The sequence below is a fragment of the Molossus molossus genome, unplaced genomic scaffold (assembly GCF_014108415.1).
Source record: "Molossus molossus isolate mMolMol1 unplaced genomic scaffold, mMolMol1.p scaffold_m16_p_8, whole genome shotgun sequence".
Taxonomy (NCBI): Eukaryota; Metazoa; Chordata; class Mammalia; order Chiroptera; family Molossidae; genus Molossus; species Molossus molossus.
The window spans coordinates 100,154,755-100,174,495 of record NW_023425402.1 but is presented as its reverse complement, the minus strand read 5'-3'; the positions used below and the strand labels follow the sequence as shown (position 1 = coordinate 100,174,495).

Sequence of the window (19,741 nt, the reverse complement as noted above, 5' to 3'; positions counted from 1 at the left end):
TAACTGGCATTTCCTTACAAAAGCCTCCCTTGACCCCCAACCCCCAAATTAGACCCCAGTTTATGACCTCATATTGATTTATATTTTTCTTTGATAGCTCTTATCAGAGTTGGCTATTATAAATTTGGGTACTTATTTGATTGCACCCGGGAACTCTGTGTATTCTGCATAGCATTGCATACACTGTGCCTGGCACCTTAGAAAGCCAGATATCTGACCACTTCCCAAATCTGCTTCTGAAGAGTTAGCCCTACCTGTGGGCAAGTTACTTCTCTAAGTCTAAATTTCTTCTGGAAAGAGGATATCTGATTCTTAGCACATCAGTGGTCATTTGTTATCAGTGTGGTGATTATTAGTTATAATTAATAACGAATAGTAAGAAGATGATATATTGTGGTGGTTTATTTGTGTGTTTTTGTTTTTTGGTTCTTACCCAAGGATGTTCTTCCATTTTTTTTTTTACATAGAGTAGAAGGGAGGGAAGGAGAGAAAGATACATCAATGAGTTGCCTCCTGAATGACCCCTACTGGGGCTGGGGATTGAACTTGCAACCCAGGTATGTGCCCTTGACCAAGAATCGAACCCTCAACCCTTTGGTCTGCAGGCTGACACTAACCACTGAGCAAGACTGGCTAGGGCTATACCATGGTATTATTGAGGATTAAATGTTATGTATAAAGGGTTATAAACTATAAAGCACTATTCAGAACTTAATTGTTAGCATGAAGATACATAAAGTGACATTTTAAAATTGAAACAGTCTTTCGCCCTGGCCAGTTTGAAGAGTTTCAGGTTCCATTTGGGTCAAGGGCATGTGTCTAGGTTGTGGTTTAGTCCTTAGTCAGGTTGTGCTGGAGGCAACCAGTAAGTGTGTCTCTCACATCGATGTTTCCCCACCACCACCACCCCGCCCCAGTGTGGGGCTCTGCAGGAGGCATCTGCCGATTGATGTTCCGTCCTCATATCTATGTTTCTCTCTCTAAAAGTCTGTATATATCACAGCAAATTGATGAGAATATTTTAGGTTAATCTAAGATCATTAGAAATTGAACTTTTATCCCAAATCATCCAGAGGCAGGAAGAGCCTTCTAATCTGTGGATCCTCCGGAAATTTTTGCAGAGGACAAATAGAGCTGGGGGATGGGGCAGGTGGCAGTGGTGAGTCCCCATGAAGTGGCATGTGTACATCCAGCACAGGGGTCTAACGCCCTGTTCAAACAGGCCCCCTCTCCTGACTGTGTAGAAATCAGGTTGCTGAGCTGCCCAGCACTGGGTGTGACACCTCAGCACTGACTGTTACAGACTGTGAGGCCCCAGCAAACATCCTGGGCGTTCAGAACCTTGTGGGTAAAGAACCTTGTGTGTGTCCTTCTTCTTCTTAGCTCAGTTCATCCAGAATTTCCAGAAATAACATCATTAACATGCTCAAATGAAACAATTTTTTTCTTTATTTATTAATTTGAGAGAGAGAGAGAAAGGAAGAGAGAGAAAGAAACATCTATTTGTTGTTCCACTTATTTATGCATTCATTGTTTGCTTCTTGTGTGTGCCCTGATCAAACCCGCAATCTTGGCGTACTGGGTGGTGCTCTAACCAACTGAGTTATTAACAGGCCAGGATGAAACTGGATTTTTTATAATGCTTGGACTTCAGCACAAATTGGGACACTTAATGAGCTCTTTAAAAAGATCACCACGCAGAACAGTCTTGGGTCAAGAAAATAACTAGGCACAACTTAGTTTCATAAAGTAAAATTTTATGTTGTGATGTCTTTGCATTAAAATATTTTCTCCCCATATACTGAATATGGTGCCAAACTTGCCCTTCCTTTAGAAAGGTATTCTGACATTATGATCTTTCTACATATTTATATTAAAAAATCTCCCACCCCTACCAGGTATGTGAATATTTTATATATTCTCTTGCAAAATAAAGAAGGAGCCCCCAGTCTGTTGGAGCCCCCGGTTCGAGGTTGGTTGGTTGGTTGGTTGGTTTTCAGTAGGTCTGTGAAATCCGAAGTCTGGAAACCATGAGATTAGATCCGCACTGGAGCATGTGGTGCTGACTCAACAGGGGTTGGGTCATGCGGCCCATTTTCCTTACATACAAAGGGTTTTTAAGCTCGATAAACTATGCTGAGGAATTTGGGTGTCATCCCAAAGGCAGTAGAGAGTCACAGGAGGATATTAAGCAGGATAGGAACATCACATTTGCCCTTTGGGAAGGTCACTGTGGATGGACTAGCGGGGCGCTCAAGCTGGAAACAGGAGATGAGTGGGGAGGTGGAGCTAAGGCGTGGCGGTGACCTAGGGTTCGGGTTGGTGGGATGTGTGTCCCTGACTGATGTGAGGGATGAGGGAAGGGGGGGCCTGAAAACTGGATTGAGATTCCTGGCTTGGTCAAGGGGTGGACGATGGCACCATGCGCTAAGCTGGGGTACAGAAGGAACAGGTTTGTGTCTATGGCTTTTATAATCCTTTTGGAAAAAAGGGGGTGGAAGGCAGGGGAGGATTTGGGTTGTTTTGCCCAGATTGGATTTAGGGTTCCTGTGGGACAGCCAAGTGGAAGTAGATCAGATCACTAAAGAGAGCCCACAAAACGAGAAGTGGGCTGTAGACCAAGGGCAGAGCTGCACCAGGAAAGAGGAATCTTGATGGAGATTAAAATAGAATAGCCAGAGGTGAGACCAAAACCAGATAGCTCTGGCCTAGGAGCCAGGCACAGAATATTTGGTGCGGGTGGAGGGGCATTAAGTGCCGCAAATCAGTGGAATAAGCTACTAGTCCATGGGGGTGGGAAACCATGGTCCTCGGTGACCTTGGTGAGCCATTTCAGCGCAGGGGGCTGGGGAGGTTGTCTGAGCAGTCGATGGGGTGGGAGAGCGGACATCCATTTCCACAAGATTGTGGAGTTGCCTTGAGGAGGGAGGGCCCGTGAAGATGCTGCATCCGCAGCCCGTGCAGCATTCTCTGCAGGAAGGCCGCATGGGAATGATTGCGAAGGGGCCAGGATGAGGAAAGGTTTAGAAAGGGCAACGGTGCTCGGCCGGTGAGGCTCAGTGGTTGAGCATCGGCCCATGCAGCAAGAGGTCACTGGTTCGATTCCCGGTCAGGGCACATGCCCAGGTCCTGGGCCCAGTCCCCAGTGGGGGGCATGCAGGAGGCTGCCAGTTGGTGTTCTCTCTCATCAATGTTTCTATCTCTCTCTCCCCCTCCCTTCCTCTCTTGCTTAAAAAAAATTTAATAAAAAAGAAAAGGGCAGTACAGTCAGCTGGCCCTGGCGGGACTGGGTGGGAACTGAATCCAGGCCTGGTCCCCTTGCTCCACCCTCCTCCCTCTCTATCTCAGGCTCATTGACAAATGTAAGAATCTAGGAGGGTTGGGTTTTTTTTTCTTCCTGAGAAAGACTCTTTTAGTCTCTAAAAGATTTTGAAAATTGATCTGTGTGTGCCCTGGCCGGTATGGCTCAGCGGTTAGAGCGTTGGCCTGCAGTCCAGAGAGACCCAGGTTCGGTTCCCGCTAAGGGCACGTACCTTGGTTGCAGCTTGTCCCCGGCCCTGGTTGGGTTGTGCGGGTGGCAGCTGCCACTCAATGTGTCCCTTTCACGTCGATGTTTCTCTCTCTCTCTCTCTCTCTCTCTCTCTTCCTCTCTCTCCCTCCTACTCTATCTAAGCAAAAGGTGGAAAAATGTCCTCAGGTGAGGGTTAAAAAAAAAATTGATCTGTGTGTGATGTTTTTCCCGTGTGCGTGGTGAACATGTGCCTGTTCTCTCTGTCTCTCCCCCTCTTGTTTGTTTCACTTCTCTGAGACCCCTGCACACGTGTTCTCACCTCTGTATTGGAAGGGCATGTTCAGTGTGTTTCCTATTCTGGAGATTCCAAAATTGAGATACTAAAATAACTAGTAGACACCCTTAAAAAAGAAATACTTCACAGTTTTATCATGGCTTCATTCTTATGGCCTGAATAAAATGCTTGTTCGTCTGTTCAGGGGAGGAGAGGGAGCTATACAGTTTGCTATTTGGAAGGAGATAATATATATCTGTTAATACAAAACCTCAAAACCCTCCTATAAAATACTGATAAATTTGATGGCATTAAAATAGAAAATTACATATGTCAAAAATCTCTATAAAACAAAATAAAGACAGAAAAAATTAGCAAAAGCTGTGACAAAGGGCCCATGTTCCTTACATACAAAGGATTTTAAAGCTCTATAAGAAAAGAAGCAGACCTGGCCAGTTTGGCACGGCTGTTGGAGCCTTAAGCCTGCAGACCAGAGAGTCCCAGGTTCAGTTCCCGCTAGGGGCACGTACCAAAAAGAAAAAAAGCTAACAATCTGATTTTAAAAACAGGTACAGCTTTTGAAGAGATACAAGAAGAAATATAAATGATCACTAAACATGAAATATTCTTTGCCTTATCATTATATCCATGGAAGGTAAAAACAAAAGTGATATTGGCAAAGATTTTTTTTTAGTTGATTTTTGGAGAGCAAGAGGAAGGAAAAGACACAGAACCATTGAGTTGTTCCACTTATTTACTTACGCATTCAGTGGTTGCTCCTTGTCTGTGCCCTGACCAGAGATCGAACCCACAACCTTGGCATATCGGGATGATGCTCTAACCAAACTGAGCTATCTGACCAGGACAGCAAAGATTCTTTAAAAAGTAATATCTGGGGCTCTGGCCAGGTGGCTCAGTTGATTAAAGAGCTATCCTGATATACCAAGGTTGCGGGTTCGCTCTCTGGTCAGGGCACAGACAAGGAACAACCACTGAATGCGTAAATAGGTGGAACAACAAATCTCTCTCTCTCTCTCTCTCTCTCTCTCTCTCTCTCTCTCACACACACACACACACACACACACACACAAAATCAATAAAAACTTTAAAAAGGTAATGAGCTCTGGCTGGTTTAGCTCAATGGTTAGAGCATTGGCCCCTGGACCAGAGAGCTGGGCTCGATTCCTGCTAGGGGCACATACCTCGGGTGCAGTTTGTCCCTGGCTCTGGTCGGGGTCGTATGGGTGGCAGCCACTCGATGTGTCTCTCTCACATCGATGTTTCTCTCTGTCTCTTCCTCTCTCTTTCCCTCCTGCTCTGTCTGAAGATGAATGCAAAAGTGTCCTCGGGTGAGGATTAAAAAAAAAAAAAAAGGTAGTGATACCCAGTGTTGGCCAGAGTGTGGGAAAACTGAGGGTGGACAGATAGCTCTCCTATTTTGAATGTTCATAATATTTGAATCTCTTATAACAAGTACATAAACATAAAAGCAGCAATAAAAAGAATATTTCTCATTAATTTTAAACAAATACACTTGCAGTTGTGTGCTGTGACACATCAAATGGCCCCATTTGCACTTATGGATTCTATAATCTTGAGCAAGCCACCTAACATCTCTAAGCCTGTTTCCTCCTGTGTAACATGTGGGTAGAAATAGCTCAAATAGCTCAGCTAAGTTAGTGTGAAATTAAATGAGTGGCATATGGCAATTAATGAAGAACTGTAAGCATTCCATAAACAATAGGCACCATCATCATAACATCCAGGGAATACCAGTGATGTGTCAGTGTGCTTGAAGCTACTGTCAGCGACACCTGAAGCTGCCATATAGATGATCGTAATCAGGGTCAGAGTACATGACAAAGCAGCTCATCACAGTTTGCGCTTCGAGGATATACTTTTTCATATAGAAAAGCAGGTTAGTACCCTGGCCGGTTTGGCTCAGCGGTTGGAGCGTCGGCCTGCAGTACAGAGAGACCCGGGTTCGGTTCCCGCTAAGGGCACATACCTCGGTTGCAGTTTGTCCCCAGCCCTGGTTGGTCGTGCGGGTGGCAGCCACTCGATGTGTCCCTTCACGTCGATGTTTCTCTCTCTCTCTCTTCCTCTCTCTCCCTCTCGCTCTATCTGAACAAAAAATGGAAAAATGTCCTCTGGTGAGGATTAAAAAAAAAAGAAAGAAAGAAAAGCAGGTTAGTGATAATAAGATGGAAAAGGAAGTGCTCTGCACTTTTCAGAGACCAACTTTGAAGACATGCTTCTACAGTTATATCCTGGTAGAGGTTAGGATAGAGTAATGCTTTTTTTGTGATCCAGGTTACTTTGCAACCTGGCAACATCTCTGCTTTCATCATGAATCCCATGCCTTTTCTCTGTCTCCCCTTCCTTACCTGAGTGCTCTCACCTTCTCTGGCATACACGCCAGGGAACTAAGTCCTGACCCATACCATTGATGTCACACTCCAGTGAGACACAGTCTACATCTTTATACCCAAATTATGGCAATGTGGATGCAGTTCTGGTAGAAGACATGAAACTCGACATCCTGGATTTTGCCTTGTAACCTCATCAGTCTCTTAAAGTATTATTTCATTCGATTCATTTCTTTTTTTTTTTTTTTTTTTATCCTCACCCGAGGACATTTTTCCATTTTTTGTACAGATAGAGTGGGAGGGAGAGAGAGAGAGAAACATCGATGTGAAAGGGACACATCGAGTGGCTGCCATCCGCACGACCAACCAGGGCCGGGGACAAACTGCAACCGAAGTACGTGCCCTTAGCGGGAACCGAACCCGGGTCTCTCCGGACCGCAGGCCGACGCTCTAACCGCTGAGCCAAACTGGCCAGGGCTCGATTCATTTCTTTTATGGCACACTTGCTAATTTCTTAATCTGTCAGTTCATCCCTAGAATAGGAAGGAGAGTGGGGAATTCACTTACTGAATAATTGCTCAGATTTTGTTTTAAAGTTTATTGGGAATGCATTCTCCATAGTAGCTTGCATAATTCTGAAGTTTTCTAATCTGGCTAATTAATTTATGTGTAGTGGGCTTTTTTATAAATTAAACTTTTTATTTTGAGATAATTATAGATTCATGTGCAATTGTAAGAAGTGATAAGGGAATCCCATATACCCTTTACCCTTTTTCTGTTAATGGAAACATCTTGCAAAATTGGAGCACAATTATCACAGCCAGGATATTGACATTGACACAGCTGAGCTACAGAACACTTGTATCACCATGAGGAACCCTCATGTTGCCTTTCTATAGCAGAACCCATTTCCCTTTTCTCCCCTCTCTTCTCCAAATCTGTTCTCCATTTCTGTATTGTTAAGAGTGTTATATAAGCAGAATTGTACAGTATATAACCTTTTGGGATTGATTTTTCTACTCAGCATTGTTCACCCTCATCGTAGCATGTATCTGTAGTTCATTTCTCCTGTGGCTGAGTAGTGTTTATTGCAGGGGCATAGCACACTTTATTCACCCATTGAAGGACATCTGAATTGTTTCTAGATTTTGAATATTAAGAATAAAGCTGCTTATATATCCATGTGCAGGTTTTTTGTTTTTTTTTTCCATTTTTTGTTCAGATAGAGTGGGAGGGAGAGAGAAAGAAGGAGAAACATCGACATGAAAGGGACACATCGAGTGGCTGCCACCCGCATGACCCAACCAGGGCCGGGGACAAACTTCAACTGAGGTACGTGCCCTTAGCGGGAACCGAACCCAGGTCTCTCTGGACCGCAGGCCTATGCTCTAACCGCTGAGCCAAACCGGCCAGGGCCCATGTGCAGGTTTTTGTGTGAACGTACATCTTCATTTCTCTGGAATAAATGTCCATGAGCGTAATTGCTGGGTAGTACTGTATTTACATGCTTCATTTTTTTTAAGAAAGTGCTAACTGCCCCCCGGAGTGCCTACTGGGCTTTCCATTCGCACCAGCAGCGTTCGAGCAATCCGGGTCCTCAGCATCCTGGCCAGCACTCGGTAGTGTTATCTTCCTTCCTTCCTTCCTTCCTTCCGTCCGTCCTTCCGTCCTTCCGTCCTTCCTTGTGTATAGTGAAATCTCACTGTGGTTTTAATTTGCTTTCCGAATTCTAATGTGTTGAACGTCTTTTCATGTGTTTATTTGCCATTTGTACATCTCTTCAAGTTCCCTCAAGTCTGTTGCCCATTTCCTAATTCAATTGGTTTTTTACTGTTGAGTTTTGAGAATTATTTGTATATTCTAGAGACTAGTTCTTTATCAAAGGGCTAGTTTGCAAAAGCTTTCAAATTTTTTCTCCCAGTCTTTAGCTTTGTGTTTTTTGTTTGTTTGTTTTTCATTTTCTAAACAGGTCTTTCTCAGAATTAAAGTTCATCTATTTCTCCTTGTATAGATTGTACTTTTTTTTTATCCTCACCTGAGGACATTCTTGCATTTGTCTTCAGATAGAGCAGGAGGGGGAGGGAAAGAGAGAAACATCAATGTAAGAGAGACGCCCACAGACCCCAACCAGGGCCAGGGACAAACTGCAACCGAGGTACGTGCCCTTAGCGGAAACCGAACCTGGGCCTCTCTGGTCCGTGGGCTGACGCTCTACCACTGAGCCAAACTGGCCAGGGCTGGATTGTACTTTTGATGTCAAGTATAAAAATTCTACATCTAGCCCTGGATGGTTAGAGTGTCAGCCCATGAGGGTTCCATTCTGGTTAAGAGCACTTACCTGGGTTGCAGGTTTAATCCCTGCTCTGGTAGGGGTCATGTGGGAAGCAACCAATCAATGTGTCTCTCTCGAATCAATGTTTTCTCTTTCTTTGTTTCCTCTCTCTCTACTCCGTCCCTTCCACTCTCTCTAAAATCAGTGGAAAAATATACTCAGGTGTGGATTAACAACAGCAACAAAAAATTCTATATCTAACCACAGATCTCTAAGGTTTTCTTCCATTTATTTTTTTTCCCCAAAAGCTATTCTGTGGTGTCTTAAATTTGAGTCTGTGATCCACTTTGAGTTAACTTTTATATATGGTTAAGGTTACTAGTCTTAGTCAAGTTTCTTTTTTGCCTATGGAAGTCCAGTTGATCCAGGACCATTTGTTGAAAAGATTCTTCTTCCTCCAGTGAATTGTCATTGTGCCTTTTAAATGATCAATTGTGCATATTTGAGTGGGTCTACTTCTGATTCCTCTGTTCTATCCCACTGACCTGTATTTATCCCGCCACTAACCACACAGTTGAGTACTGTAGCAATTACTGTCTATATCAACAAAGAAATCTTACTTGGATTTGGATAAGAATTGTATCAACTCTATGTATCAATTTGGGAAAAAACTAATATTTTTACCATGTTAAATCTACCTAACTGGAAATATAGTATGTCTCTTCATTTATTTAGATCTTTTTTTATTTCTTTCATGAGCATTTTGTAGTTTTCAACAAACAGGTCTTATTTATGCTTTGTTAGATTTACATGTTGTATTTCTTTTTGTTATAGTGATTGTAAATGTAATATTTCTAATTTCAGAGTCCACAAATTCAAAGTTAGTGCTATATAGAATTACAACTGATTTTTTTTTTTTTATTCCTCACCTGAGGATATGTTTTCATTGATTTTTTTTTTTTAGAGAGAGAGAGAAACATCAATGTGAGAGAAATATCGATCAGCTGCCCCCCTTACATACATCAACTGGGAAAAGAACCCCGCAACCTTTGGGTGTACAGAACAATGCTCCAACCAAGTAGGCCAGCCAGCCAGGACTACAATTGATTTTTATATGTTTATCTGATAAGCTTGTGGCATTGCCAAACTCTGTTATTATATCTAGGAGTTTTTTGTACATCCCTTGGTATTTTTTTTACGTAAAAATTACGTCATCTGCAAATAGGGACAATTTTATTTTTCTTTTCATGTCTGAATGCCTTTTAGCTCCTTTCCTGCTTTATTATACTCACCAGAACTTCCAGTACCATGTTAAACAGTAAGAGCAGACATCCTTGCCTTGATCTGAACCTTCGGAGAAAGAATCTTTCTAAGCGTTAGGTATACTGTTAAGGATGATGTTGATCTGTGTGTCGTGGTTTTTATAAATGCTATTTGACTCTGGGAAGGAGCCGTCGATGGCTTTGATTAATCAGCTCCTCTGGTCAGTTCTGCTGCTATAGATGGAGTCAGTCCAAGTGGTTTGCTAGGGTGACATGTGAGGAATGACCCTCTTAGAATCTGGAGTCAGAACATTCAAATTTAAATAGTGACCTCCCACCATCTAGCTAGATGGTCTGGGCCACATTGCTCACACCTCTAAGCCTGTTTCCTCCTCCACAAAAAAGGAGGGAGAACACCCGCCCTCCCACCCCCACCCCCTCAGCCTCCTTACTCTGGGAGTATAAGCATCCCAGGAGTAATGGTGTGTAGTTACTATCTCCGGCCAGGGGTAGCCTGAGCCACAGTAGGGTCTGGGAAACTGCCCAAACTGAGTTCCATCTGCACCCCCCAGGACCGCCCTGCTGTGGCCCCACCCAGCATCTTAATTGATCTCTATGGAGATTTGATCATTAAAATTTGCATTTGGAATCCTAAACTAAAAGACTAAATGATCTGGGAATACTTAGTGTCCAGAGGGCAGACTACCTGAGTTCATTTCCTGACTCCTCCCCTTAAACCATCTGTAAATTTGGGCAAATCAAGCAACTCTGAACTCCGACAGTGCCATCCTCAGTGAGCCAGGAGTTATGACAGCTGCTCAGAGAGCTGTTGGGAAGCCGGAGTGAATGAACATAGGGGACGCTCGCAGCAGTACCCGGCATGTTACCTGTGATCGTTACTATTGGTGACTGTAAGGACACATACTTGTTTGTGAATCGTCTTTCTTAAAAAAAAATTGTTTGCTTTGCAGATTTTTAAAAAAATGGATTTGGCCAACCATGGACTTATTCTCCTGCAACAGTTAAACGCTCAGCGAGAGTTTGGTTTCCTGTGTGACTGCACGGTTGCCATCGGCGATGTGTACTTCAAGGCACACAAATCAGTTCTTGCTTCATTCTCCAATTACTTTAAGATGTTGTTTGTCCATCAGACCAGGTAACTAACGTGGTTGTGATAATCTAATGACTGCAGACTCTGAACTTCCATGGTCCTCTGTCCCGCTGAACCTGCTCTTTGCCCTCAGCAAGACCATGGGTCTCGCCTGTCCCTGGGCTCCTGGGCTCCCCGTTTCCTCATGACCTGACTTGTCCCCTCACCCTTCTTGGTTATTCATCCTTCCAGTAGCACTTGGGAATCATGGACCTTCGAGCCTCAAGCACTCCCTCCAGGGACCCTCGCCAGTGTCACCTGCATGATCTAGGTGCCAAGTCAGGTCCATTAGGAAGCCAGCTGCTGCCTGACCTCATTCACCTCTTCCTCTCCCTAACCCAGCCTCAGCTCCCGCAGTGTTCCCCCACTTCAGTATGTATCCTTGTCTCCTCTAATGAGAAGCTTGGTGGCATTAATTCCCCCAATTTTCTTCTTTTCTCTCTTAAAATGTCTCAGTCTCAGTATCTTTACTTGGCTTTTTCTTCCCATCTCTCCTGTTTTGGAGCAGAGGGCCCCTCGGTGTTTAAGGAAAAGGATCTTCCTCCAGCCCTCGAGTCCCCAAATCCCACCCCTTAGTCTTTATTCTGTACTTGTGATTTTATACTTTTAAGCCCCCACCTCCAACCCCCAGTCTGTGAAGAATCAGCACTTCTTTACATGCTGTCTGCCTGAGTTGTGATGCTGCTCTTTATTTGACTAGAAAGTTCTCCAGGGTGATCTGTGGCCTCACTTGTACTGGCCTCCGCCCACACTCTTCCTTTCCGTGGGCACGGTGGTTTCTGCCCCATCACTCTGCTGAAATCATTCCTCAAAGGTCACCTCTTCATCAGAGCCCCTCCTCTCTCCTCAGTCTCTGACCCTTGTCCTCTGCAGCATCTGCCACTGTCTTCTTCCTTCCTGAGGGTCATCGGCTGCATTTGGTAGCTCTGCCTAGCTGTGTTTTCTGCCCTCCGTGGCTCTGGGTGAGTGTTGACCTGGGCTCTTCTTTTCTCGGGCACTCTTGATGGGTGTTCGCTTTCCTGGGTCTCACCTCTGCTGGAAACCAGTTTACAACTCCGACTTTGATCTGCTTCCCAGGGCCCCAGGCTGCCTGCCAGACATTTACAATTGTATTTCCTTCTTTTATCTCATTTAGCATATCTAAAACTCAATTAAGTCTTGCCTGAGGTCCCTCCTGGCTTCACCACTTTTTTATCTTTGAGAAACCCTTACTTAAAAACTCAAAATCAAGTCTTATCAGTTCCCGATCCGGTTTTCATCAAAATACCTTTCATATTAGTCTTTCCCTTCCCTTTTCTACTTCCATCCCCTAATCCTCCCCACAGTACTGTCAGATTAACATTCCTGAACACTGCTTTGATTGCAGTGCGCCTTTGATCAGGAATCGACTTCCTGTGATTGGGAAACCTGAAGGTACCCACTGCATGTCAGAATAGCTTACAGATCCCTTGTTCTGGCTCTCCAAGCCCTGCAGGGGGGGGTCTGACCCCCTTCCCGCCTCATCTCCAGCTGCGCCCCAGTGGGACACCCCACTTTCACCTGAACCACACTTTTTTCCCATCACCATTTATCCATTCTATGCCCCCTTCCACCACCACACCCACCCAACCCCCTACCCCAACCCCCACCCCGCTACCACCACACTGCTGTCCATGTTGAACCACACTTTGCTGGTGGTATCATGTCTCCCCACTAAGTCCCAGTTCACCTCTCTGGGACCCTTCCTCTGACCAAGTGAACCAAAAGAATCAAAAGCTATCTTTCTCTCTCACTTTCCCTAGCACTTGACACTATCTTACAAGATCTGCCCATTTTCCCTTTGTTGTTATTTGTCTACTTTCCTCCCCTCCTCATTTATATGATTCTTGAGGGCAGAGACTGGGTTCTACAAATCTCTCTAATTTCGCAGTGTATAGTTCAGGTGTTTGTGCACATAGCCACCTGATGTGTTTTGTCTTGTGACTCTACAGATACTCCCTTTTATTTCGTTGTCAGAGACTTGACTTCATTTACTGACTGACTTCACAGCTAATTTGTACCTAACTGTCCCAACACAATGAATTAAACCTGTCTTGAAAAGGGGAAGAATTTCAATTTGAGGAGTAAGAATAAAATGTAATGAGTTTTAAATAGATGCAAGAAACTCATCTTAAGTGTCTGGTGCTGAGTCAAGGACTTTCCAGCACGGGAATGTGATATCTGTGTAGACAGGAGTCCCAAGTTGAAGCATAGTGTGTTACTGCAGCAGAGGTGGCACGTGCCATTTGGGCTGCCACCCAGCGGCCTTGCCTACTTCGTCGCACAAGGCATATACTGGGTGAAGACCAGAGACATGGTTTTAAACCAGGACCTTTTTTTTAATCCTCACCTGAGGACATTTTTTAGACATTTTGTTCAGATAGAGTGGGAGAGAGAGAGGGAGAAACATCGACATGAAAGGGACACATCGAGTGGTTCCACCCACACCACCCAACCAGGGCCGGGGACAAACTGCAACCAAAGTACGTGCCCTTAGTGGGAACCGAACCCGGGTCTCTCCGGACCGCGGGCCAATGCTCTAACCGCTGAGCCAAACCGGCCAGGGCCAGGGCCTTTTTTTTGCAAGCCATTAGGAACAGCCGCCTGGCTACTTAAGAGATAGGCTGAGAACATACTTTTTTCACACTTTGCAGAGTGTTTTGTCTGTAGTGACCACTAGATGTCTCTATCCCGTGAACGCTACTCTAAGTGGTAAGTTTTCAGTCATGCAGGACTACAGACTTGCAGCTCCCAAAAATAAACTACTGATATAGGCCTTGCAAAGTACAGCCTCTGACAGTGTCTGACACTTGAAAATCTGTATTTTCAGATTTAAGCCCAACTTAAGATTCTGGAACGTAAAGGAAAAATTGAAATTGTAAATGACTGAAATGTATAGGAAAGGCTTGTAGCTGTGCTAAACTCCGTTTGCCTACATGAAGGTGTCTGTCGAGCAGACCTGCAGACCGGGCCACTTGGGTGTGATTGTACTGTAGGGAGCTGCGTCCTTCCCAGAGGACTTGGAAATGACCACAGTGGCCCGCAGCGGGCTGAGCGCTCACGAAAGGAGGCCCAGCTGCCTGGAGTGAGAGCAGTCGAGGATGTGGATGGCTGGGCTTCTTAAACAGCTCGTCTGCGTGTCTGTGTGTATGTGCTTCTGCTTAAAAAAACAATTATAATGAAGAAATCAAGATAAATTAGTGTCTGGAAACCTCCCAGAGACCCTGCCTTCCTCACCAACTCTTCAGGGCCCCTGGGAATCTTTCTGTTTCCCTGGCTGAAGTATGGCTGGAGCCTCCCCAGCCCCATCTCTTCCTGGCCCTCAGAAGCTACATATAGTTCTTTAAAATTTGAGATGTGTACTGTCCAGTCACCCCCATTCACAGGCTTCGACAGAGAACAACCTATACAATAACAAGCGGAAATTATTAAACTTACAACTGTTGGGACCTCTCATGGATGCTGAAAATGATAGTCTCAGTTTTGTATTTTGGCCAAGGGCTCACTAACTCTAACCCTTCCTTCCACCTGGAGGACTATTTCGTCCTGGCCGGCGGAGAGGTGCCAGACTTCTTCTGGGGCTGATCTGCACCCCTAAGGGCCTAAGGTTTCGCAGTTCACCGGGCCTCTGCCTGGCCCTGGGAACATCCCCTCCGGTCATGTCTTCACATGACCAGAGGTTGATTGTTTAAATTATTAAAGTGTTCATCACCGCACATACTCTCTGAAGCTTTATTCTGAATACTGAACTTCCCTAGAGCATCTAAATATGTTACAGTACACAAAGTATTCTTGGCACTCACCTTGTGCTTAATGGGAAGACCAACTATGTCTTCATTTCTATTTAAGGAAATATAAATAACTTAAAGGATCATAAAAATAGTCCAAGTAAAGATACGAATAATCTGTAGGTTTTTATTTTTTAAATAGTCATGTAACTCTTCCCCTTTGTATGGTCAGGGGATGCTGTTTTTTTATGACTGATCTTTATTCTTTGGCCTTCATGCTTTGTAGTCAGATATTTTTCACATAATTATGTGTATGCATTAATCTTGAAATATGTCAATACAATAATTATTCAAATCTTTTTTGTCATAAATTCCTACTAAAGTCACTTTTCCCCTTTTTTTAATAGAACAACACATTAAATGTAAAAGAGCCGAGTATACTGTTAATATTTTAGCATATTGGAAACTATTTGTTAGTAAGATAAAACAGCTAAAGGAGCCAGAAAGAGTTATAATAGTAAGAAATGGTGTAATAAAAACTGATTATGTCTGGTCAAGATGGTGCATAGGTAAACGCGGTACTATCATCCTCCCACAACAATATCAAGATGTCAACTCAACTACAGAACCAACCTGAAATCTAGCCGAATGGAATTCCTACAACTAAGGATATAAAAAAGAAGCCACATCGAGACTGGTAGGAAGACGGAGACAGTGAAAAGGCTGGTCCCACGCCCACACGTGGCAGATAAAAATTGGAAGAGGTATCTCAGCTGTGGAGGTCCCCTCTCAGGGGTGGACCCTACCCCAGGGTTCTAGTGCCAAGAAGAGAAATCCCCATAACTTCTGGCTATAAAACCAGCAGGATTGAGGCTGAGGGGAATGGAGGCCTCTGGAGTCCCAGGCAGTTCCCCTTAAAGGGACTAGGCATGGATTTACTCGGACTCACTCCTTCTGAGCTCCAATGTGGGGCAGCACCTTGAAAGGCACCAGGGACATATGGGAAGGAACTGAATTGTCTGGCATCAGGATGAGAACTGGAGGGGCAGCTTTCTCGCAGACAGAAGTGCTGGCAAAAGCCATTGTTCCTTTTCTGGGCCCTTCCTGCACAGAACTGGCAGGCGGGCACCATACTTGAGTCTCCATCAACCTGGCTAACACCGTTTACCCTGCTCTGGGGTCCTGCCCTGCCCAACTTTTGGGCCCACTCAAGCTCTTTCCAGTGATCTTTCCATACAAATGGCCTCTCTTGCTTTATGCTTTGGACTTCCCTAAAATCTCTCAAATAAGCAACATCTGGTCTCACTGTGCCCATATCTTCTGCTAAGTGGTCCCACGCCTGGCACTAGCAGCAGCTGGCCTTGGTTCACAGCTTGGCTTCTCCTGGGCACCTCCAAGCCCAGCACAAGTAGCAGCCACCTGCAGATTGCTTTGTAGCGCATGCCGAGAGGCTCTGGGCAGAACACAGGCACTTCTCAGGAGGCCGCAGAGCCAGCACACCCAGTGGACAGCTTACGACCACATTGAAGCATCACCACCTAACCACCTCCACAAGCGACACATTCCAAGTGTTGATTCCTCGGGAACCAGAGCCCTGCTGAAGTCCTTCGTGGGGTGGGCCCCAGCATACCTCTGCAATGGTCGGTGGTTGCAGCCAGTCCTTGCAGCTCATCAGCCTGGGGGCGTAAATCCTCCCATTGGCATGCCAACAGCAATCAAGGCTCAACTATAAGAGGAGGATGGACAAAGCCCACACAGGGGCCACACCTTGAGTGTTCAGCTTGAGTGATCAGAGTCTGTGCCACTAGACCTTACAGAACACCTGCTACAAAAGGCCACTCTACCAAGCCTGGGAGATGTAGTAGCTCTACCTAATATATAAAAACAAACACAGGGAGCCCTGGCCAGTTTTGCTCAGCGGTTGAGCGTCGGCCTGCAGATCAGAGAGTCCTGGGTTCGGTTCCCGCTAGGGGCACATACCACAAAACAAACACACACACACACACACACACACACACACAAAACACAAGGAGGCTGCTGAAATGAGGAGACAAAGAAACAGGTCCCAAGTGAAAAAACAAGAAATAGAAGTAAACGAAATGGAGGCAAGCAAACTAACAGATGCAGAGTTGAAAACAATAGTTACAAAGATGCTCAAGGAACTTAGTGAGAACTTCAATAGCTGAAAAAAGACATGGAAACCATAAAACAGAACTATTCAGAAATGAAGGATACACTGAAATGATGAATAATTTATAGGGAATATAAGGAAGCAAAAAACACCCAATCAGAACAACAAAAATCAGAATCCAAGAAAATGAGGACGGGGTAAGGAGCCTGTGGGACAACTTAAACTGTACCAACATTCGCATCATGGTGGTGCCAAATGAAGAGAGAGAGCAAGAAATTGAAAACCTGTTTGAAAAAGTAATAGAAAATTTTTCTAACCTGGTGAATGATAAAGACACATAAGTCCAGGGAGCTTAGAGTCCCAAACAAGGTGAACCCAAAGAGGTCCACACCAAGATACATCATAATTAAATGCAAAAGGTTAAAGTCAAAGAGAGAACCTTAAAAGCAGCAAGAGAAAAGCAATGAGTTAACTAAAAGGGAGTTCCCATACGACTGTCAGCTGAATTCTCAGCAGAAACTTTGCAGGCCAGAAGGGCTGGGCATAAAATATTCAAATTGATAAAGAGCAAGGACATACAACAAGTGTTACCCAGCAAAGCTATCATTTAGAATCAAAGGACAGGTAAAGAGCTTCCCAGACAAGAAAAAGCTAAAGAAATTCATCACCCCCAAACCAGTATTACAATAAATGTTAAAGGGTTTTTTTAAGAAGGAAAAATATATTTAAAAATATGAATAATAAAATGACAATAAATATATCTATCAACAATTGAATCTAAAAAACAAAAGCAGAACAGAAACAGACTCATAAATACAGAGAACATTTTGATGGTTGCCAGATGGCAGGGGGCTTGTGGGGGATGGGTGGGAAAGGCTGAGGGGATTAAGAAGTACAAATTGGTTGTTACAGAATAGTCATGGGATGTAAAGTACATCATAGGGAATATAGTCAATAATCTAATAACTGTGTGGTGTCAGATGGGTATGAAATTTATTGCGGTGATCACTTATTAAGTTATATAATATGTCTAATCACTGGGTTGTATATCTAAAAGTGATATAATGTATGTCAATTGTAATTGAAAATAAAAAATATTTTAATTTTTTTTTTTTATCCTCACCCGAGGACATTTTATCATTTTTTTGTTCAGGTAGAGTGGGAGGGAGAGAGGAACAGAGAGAGAGAGAAACATCGATGCGAAAGGGACACATCAAGTGGCTGCCAACCGCACGACCAACCAGGGCCGGGGACAAACTGCAACCCAGGTACGTGCCCTTAGCGGGAACCAAACCCGGGGTCTCTCTGGACCGCAGGCTGACGCTCTAACTGCTGAGCCAAACCGGCCAGGGCTAAATTTTTAAAAATTATTCACAAATTTTTAAAAAACAATTATAAAATCTAAAGGCATTTAAGGAAGGTGTCTTTGTTTTGGAGTTGAAACTGCATGGTCTGTAGAGTATATTCACTCAGTGGATGATAGCACGTGCCCCAAAAGATATAAAGCTATATCTGATAGATTTTTTTTTTTATCCTCACCCGAAGACATTTTTCCATTTTTTTGTTCAGATACAGTGGGAGGAAGAGAGAGAGAGAAACATCGACATGAAAGGGACACATCGAGTGGTTGCCAACCGCACGACCCATCCAGGGCCAGGGACAGACTGCAACCAGGGTACATGCCCTTAGCGGGAACCAAACCCGGGTCTCTCTGGACCGCAGGCCAACGCTCTAACCGCTGAGCCAAACCAGCCAGGGCTCTGATTGATTTCCAATGATGCAGTGTAACTTCTGTCATTGCTGAAGGTCCAGCAAGAGCCCTTGGGGACCTCTTGATTGTCGCTGCTTGAATCAGGATACCTTTTCTGGGATGATGCAAACTACAGTCTAAGAGTTAGAAAATCAACAATAGCACATCTGCTGTAGGTGCCTTCAATAGATCAGTTAACTTTTTGGAATCTTAGTTTCCATGTCTGTCAAATGGGAGTACAGTGATACCTCGGTTCTCGAACGCCTCGGATTTCGACCAAATCGGTATTCGACCAGGAGATTCGAGAAACTTTTGTCTTGGAATCCGAACAAATATTTGGAACTCGAACTTCCGAGATGAGCCGAGTTGAGCCGAATGGCGTTCATTCGGCCCAGCGCGCCTTGCTTGCGTCCTCAGTGTGAGTGCAGAGAGAGAGTCACGCTTTGTGGAGAGAGTCACGCTTTACACTGAATTTAACCCTTAGACATACTGTACACTTTTATTTCTTGTTGAGACTTATGTTTTTCTACATATTATATACAAATTAGGCCAGTAAATAGGCATTTTCTGGGGCTTGGAACGAATTAATCCAGTTTCCGTTATTTCCTATTGGGTTTCATTGCTTCGGTTCTCGAACAATTTGGTTCTCGACCGTCCTCCTGGAACGAATTATGTTCAAGAACCGAGGTATCACTGTAATCAAATCAGCCTCATTGCCCTGGCCGGTTTGGCTCAGCAGTTAGAGCGTCGGCCTGCAGTCCTGAGAGACCCGGGTTCGGTTCCCGCTAAGGGCACGTACCTCAGTTGCAGTTTGTCCCTGGCCCTGGTCGGTTGTGCGGGTGGCAACCACTTGATGTGTCCCTTCACATCGATATTTCTCTCTCTCTGTTCCTCTCTCTCCCTCCCACTCTACCTGAACAAAAAATGGAAAAATGTCCTTGGTTGAGGATTAAAAAAAAAAAAAATCTGCCTCATTTACTGCACAGGATTGTTATAATGCTCTAGAGAATCTTAGTGTCAAGACTTTGGAATTAGACTCAGATTTAAATCCCTATTCTACCACTTACTAACTTTGTGATATTGAGCAAGGTATGAATCCCTTTGAGCCTCAGTCGCTGGTCTGTAATATGAGAAATGAGTGGCAGTTAAGTGAGGTAATGCCTAGAAAGCCCAGCAGCAATTAAGATGATGATGATAGCATTTGATAAGAAACTGAGTTGTCCCCCAACCACTTTTTTAAAATTGATTTTTTTAGAGAGAAACATCAATTTGTTTT

General features: G+C 44.3%; 1 protein-coding gene across 1 annotated transcript in view; it reads left to right on the top strand.

The window, feature by feature from the left end:
• The window catches only part of ZBTB2 (zinc finger and BTB domain containing 2), a 30,449-nt gene that overhangs the window by 7,119 nt on the left and 3,589 nt on the right, over nt 1–19,741 (top strand). Inside the window, exon 2 of the mRNA XM_036249438.1 lies at nt 10,660–10,844. Within this exon, the coding sequence (XP_036105331.1) occupies nt 10,672–10,844 (173 nt within the window). The 5' untranslated portion in view covers nt 10,660–10,671. The remainder of the gene's footprint in view (nt 1–10,659; nt 10,845–19,741) is intronic.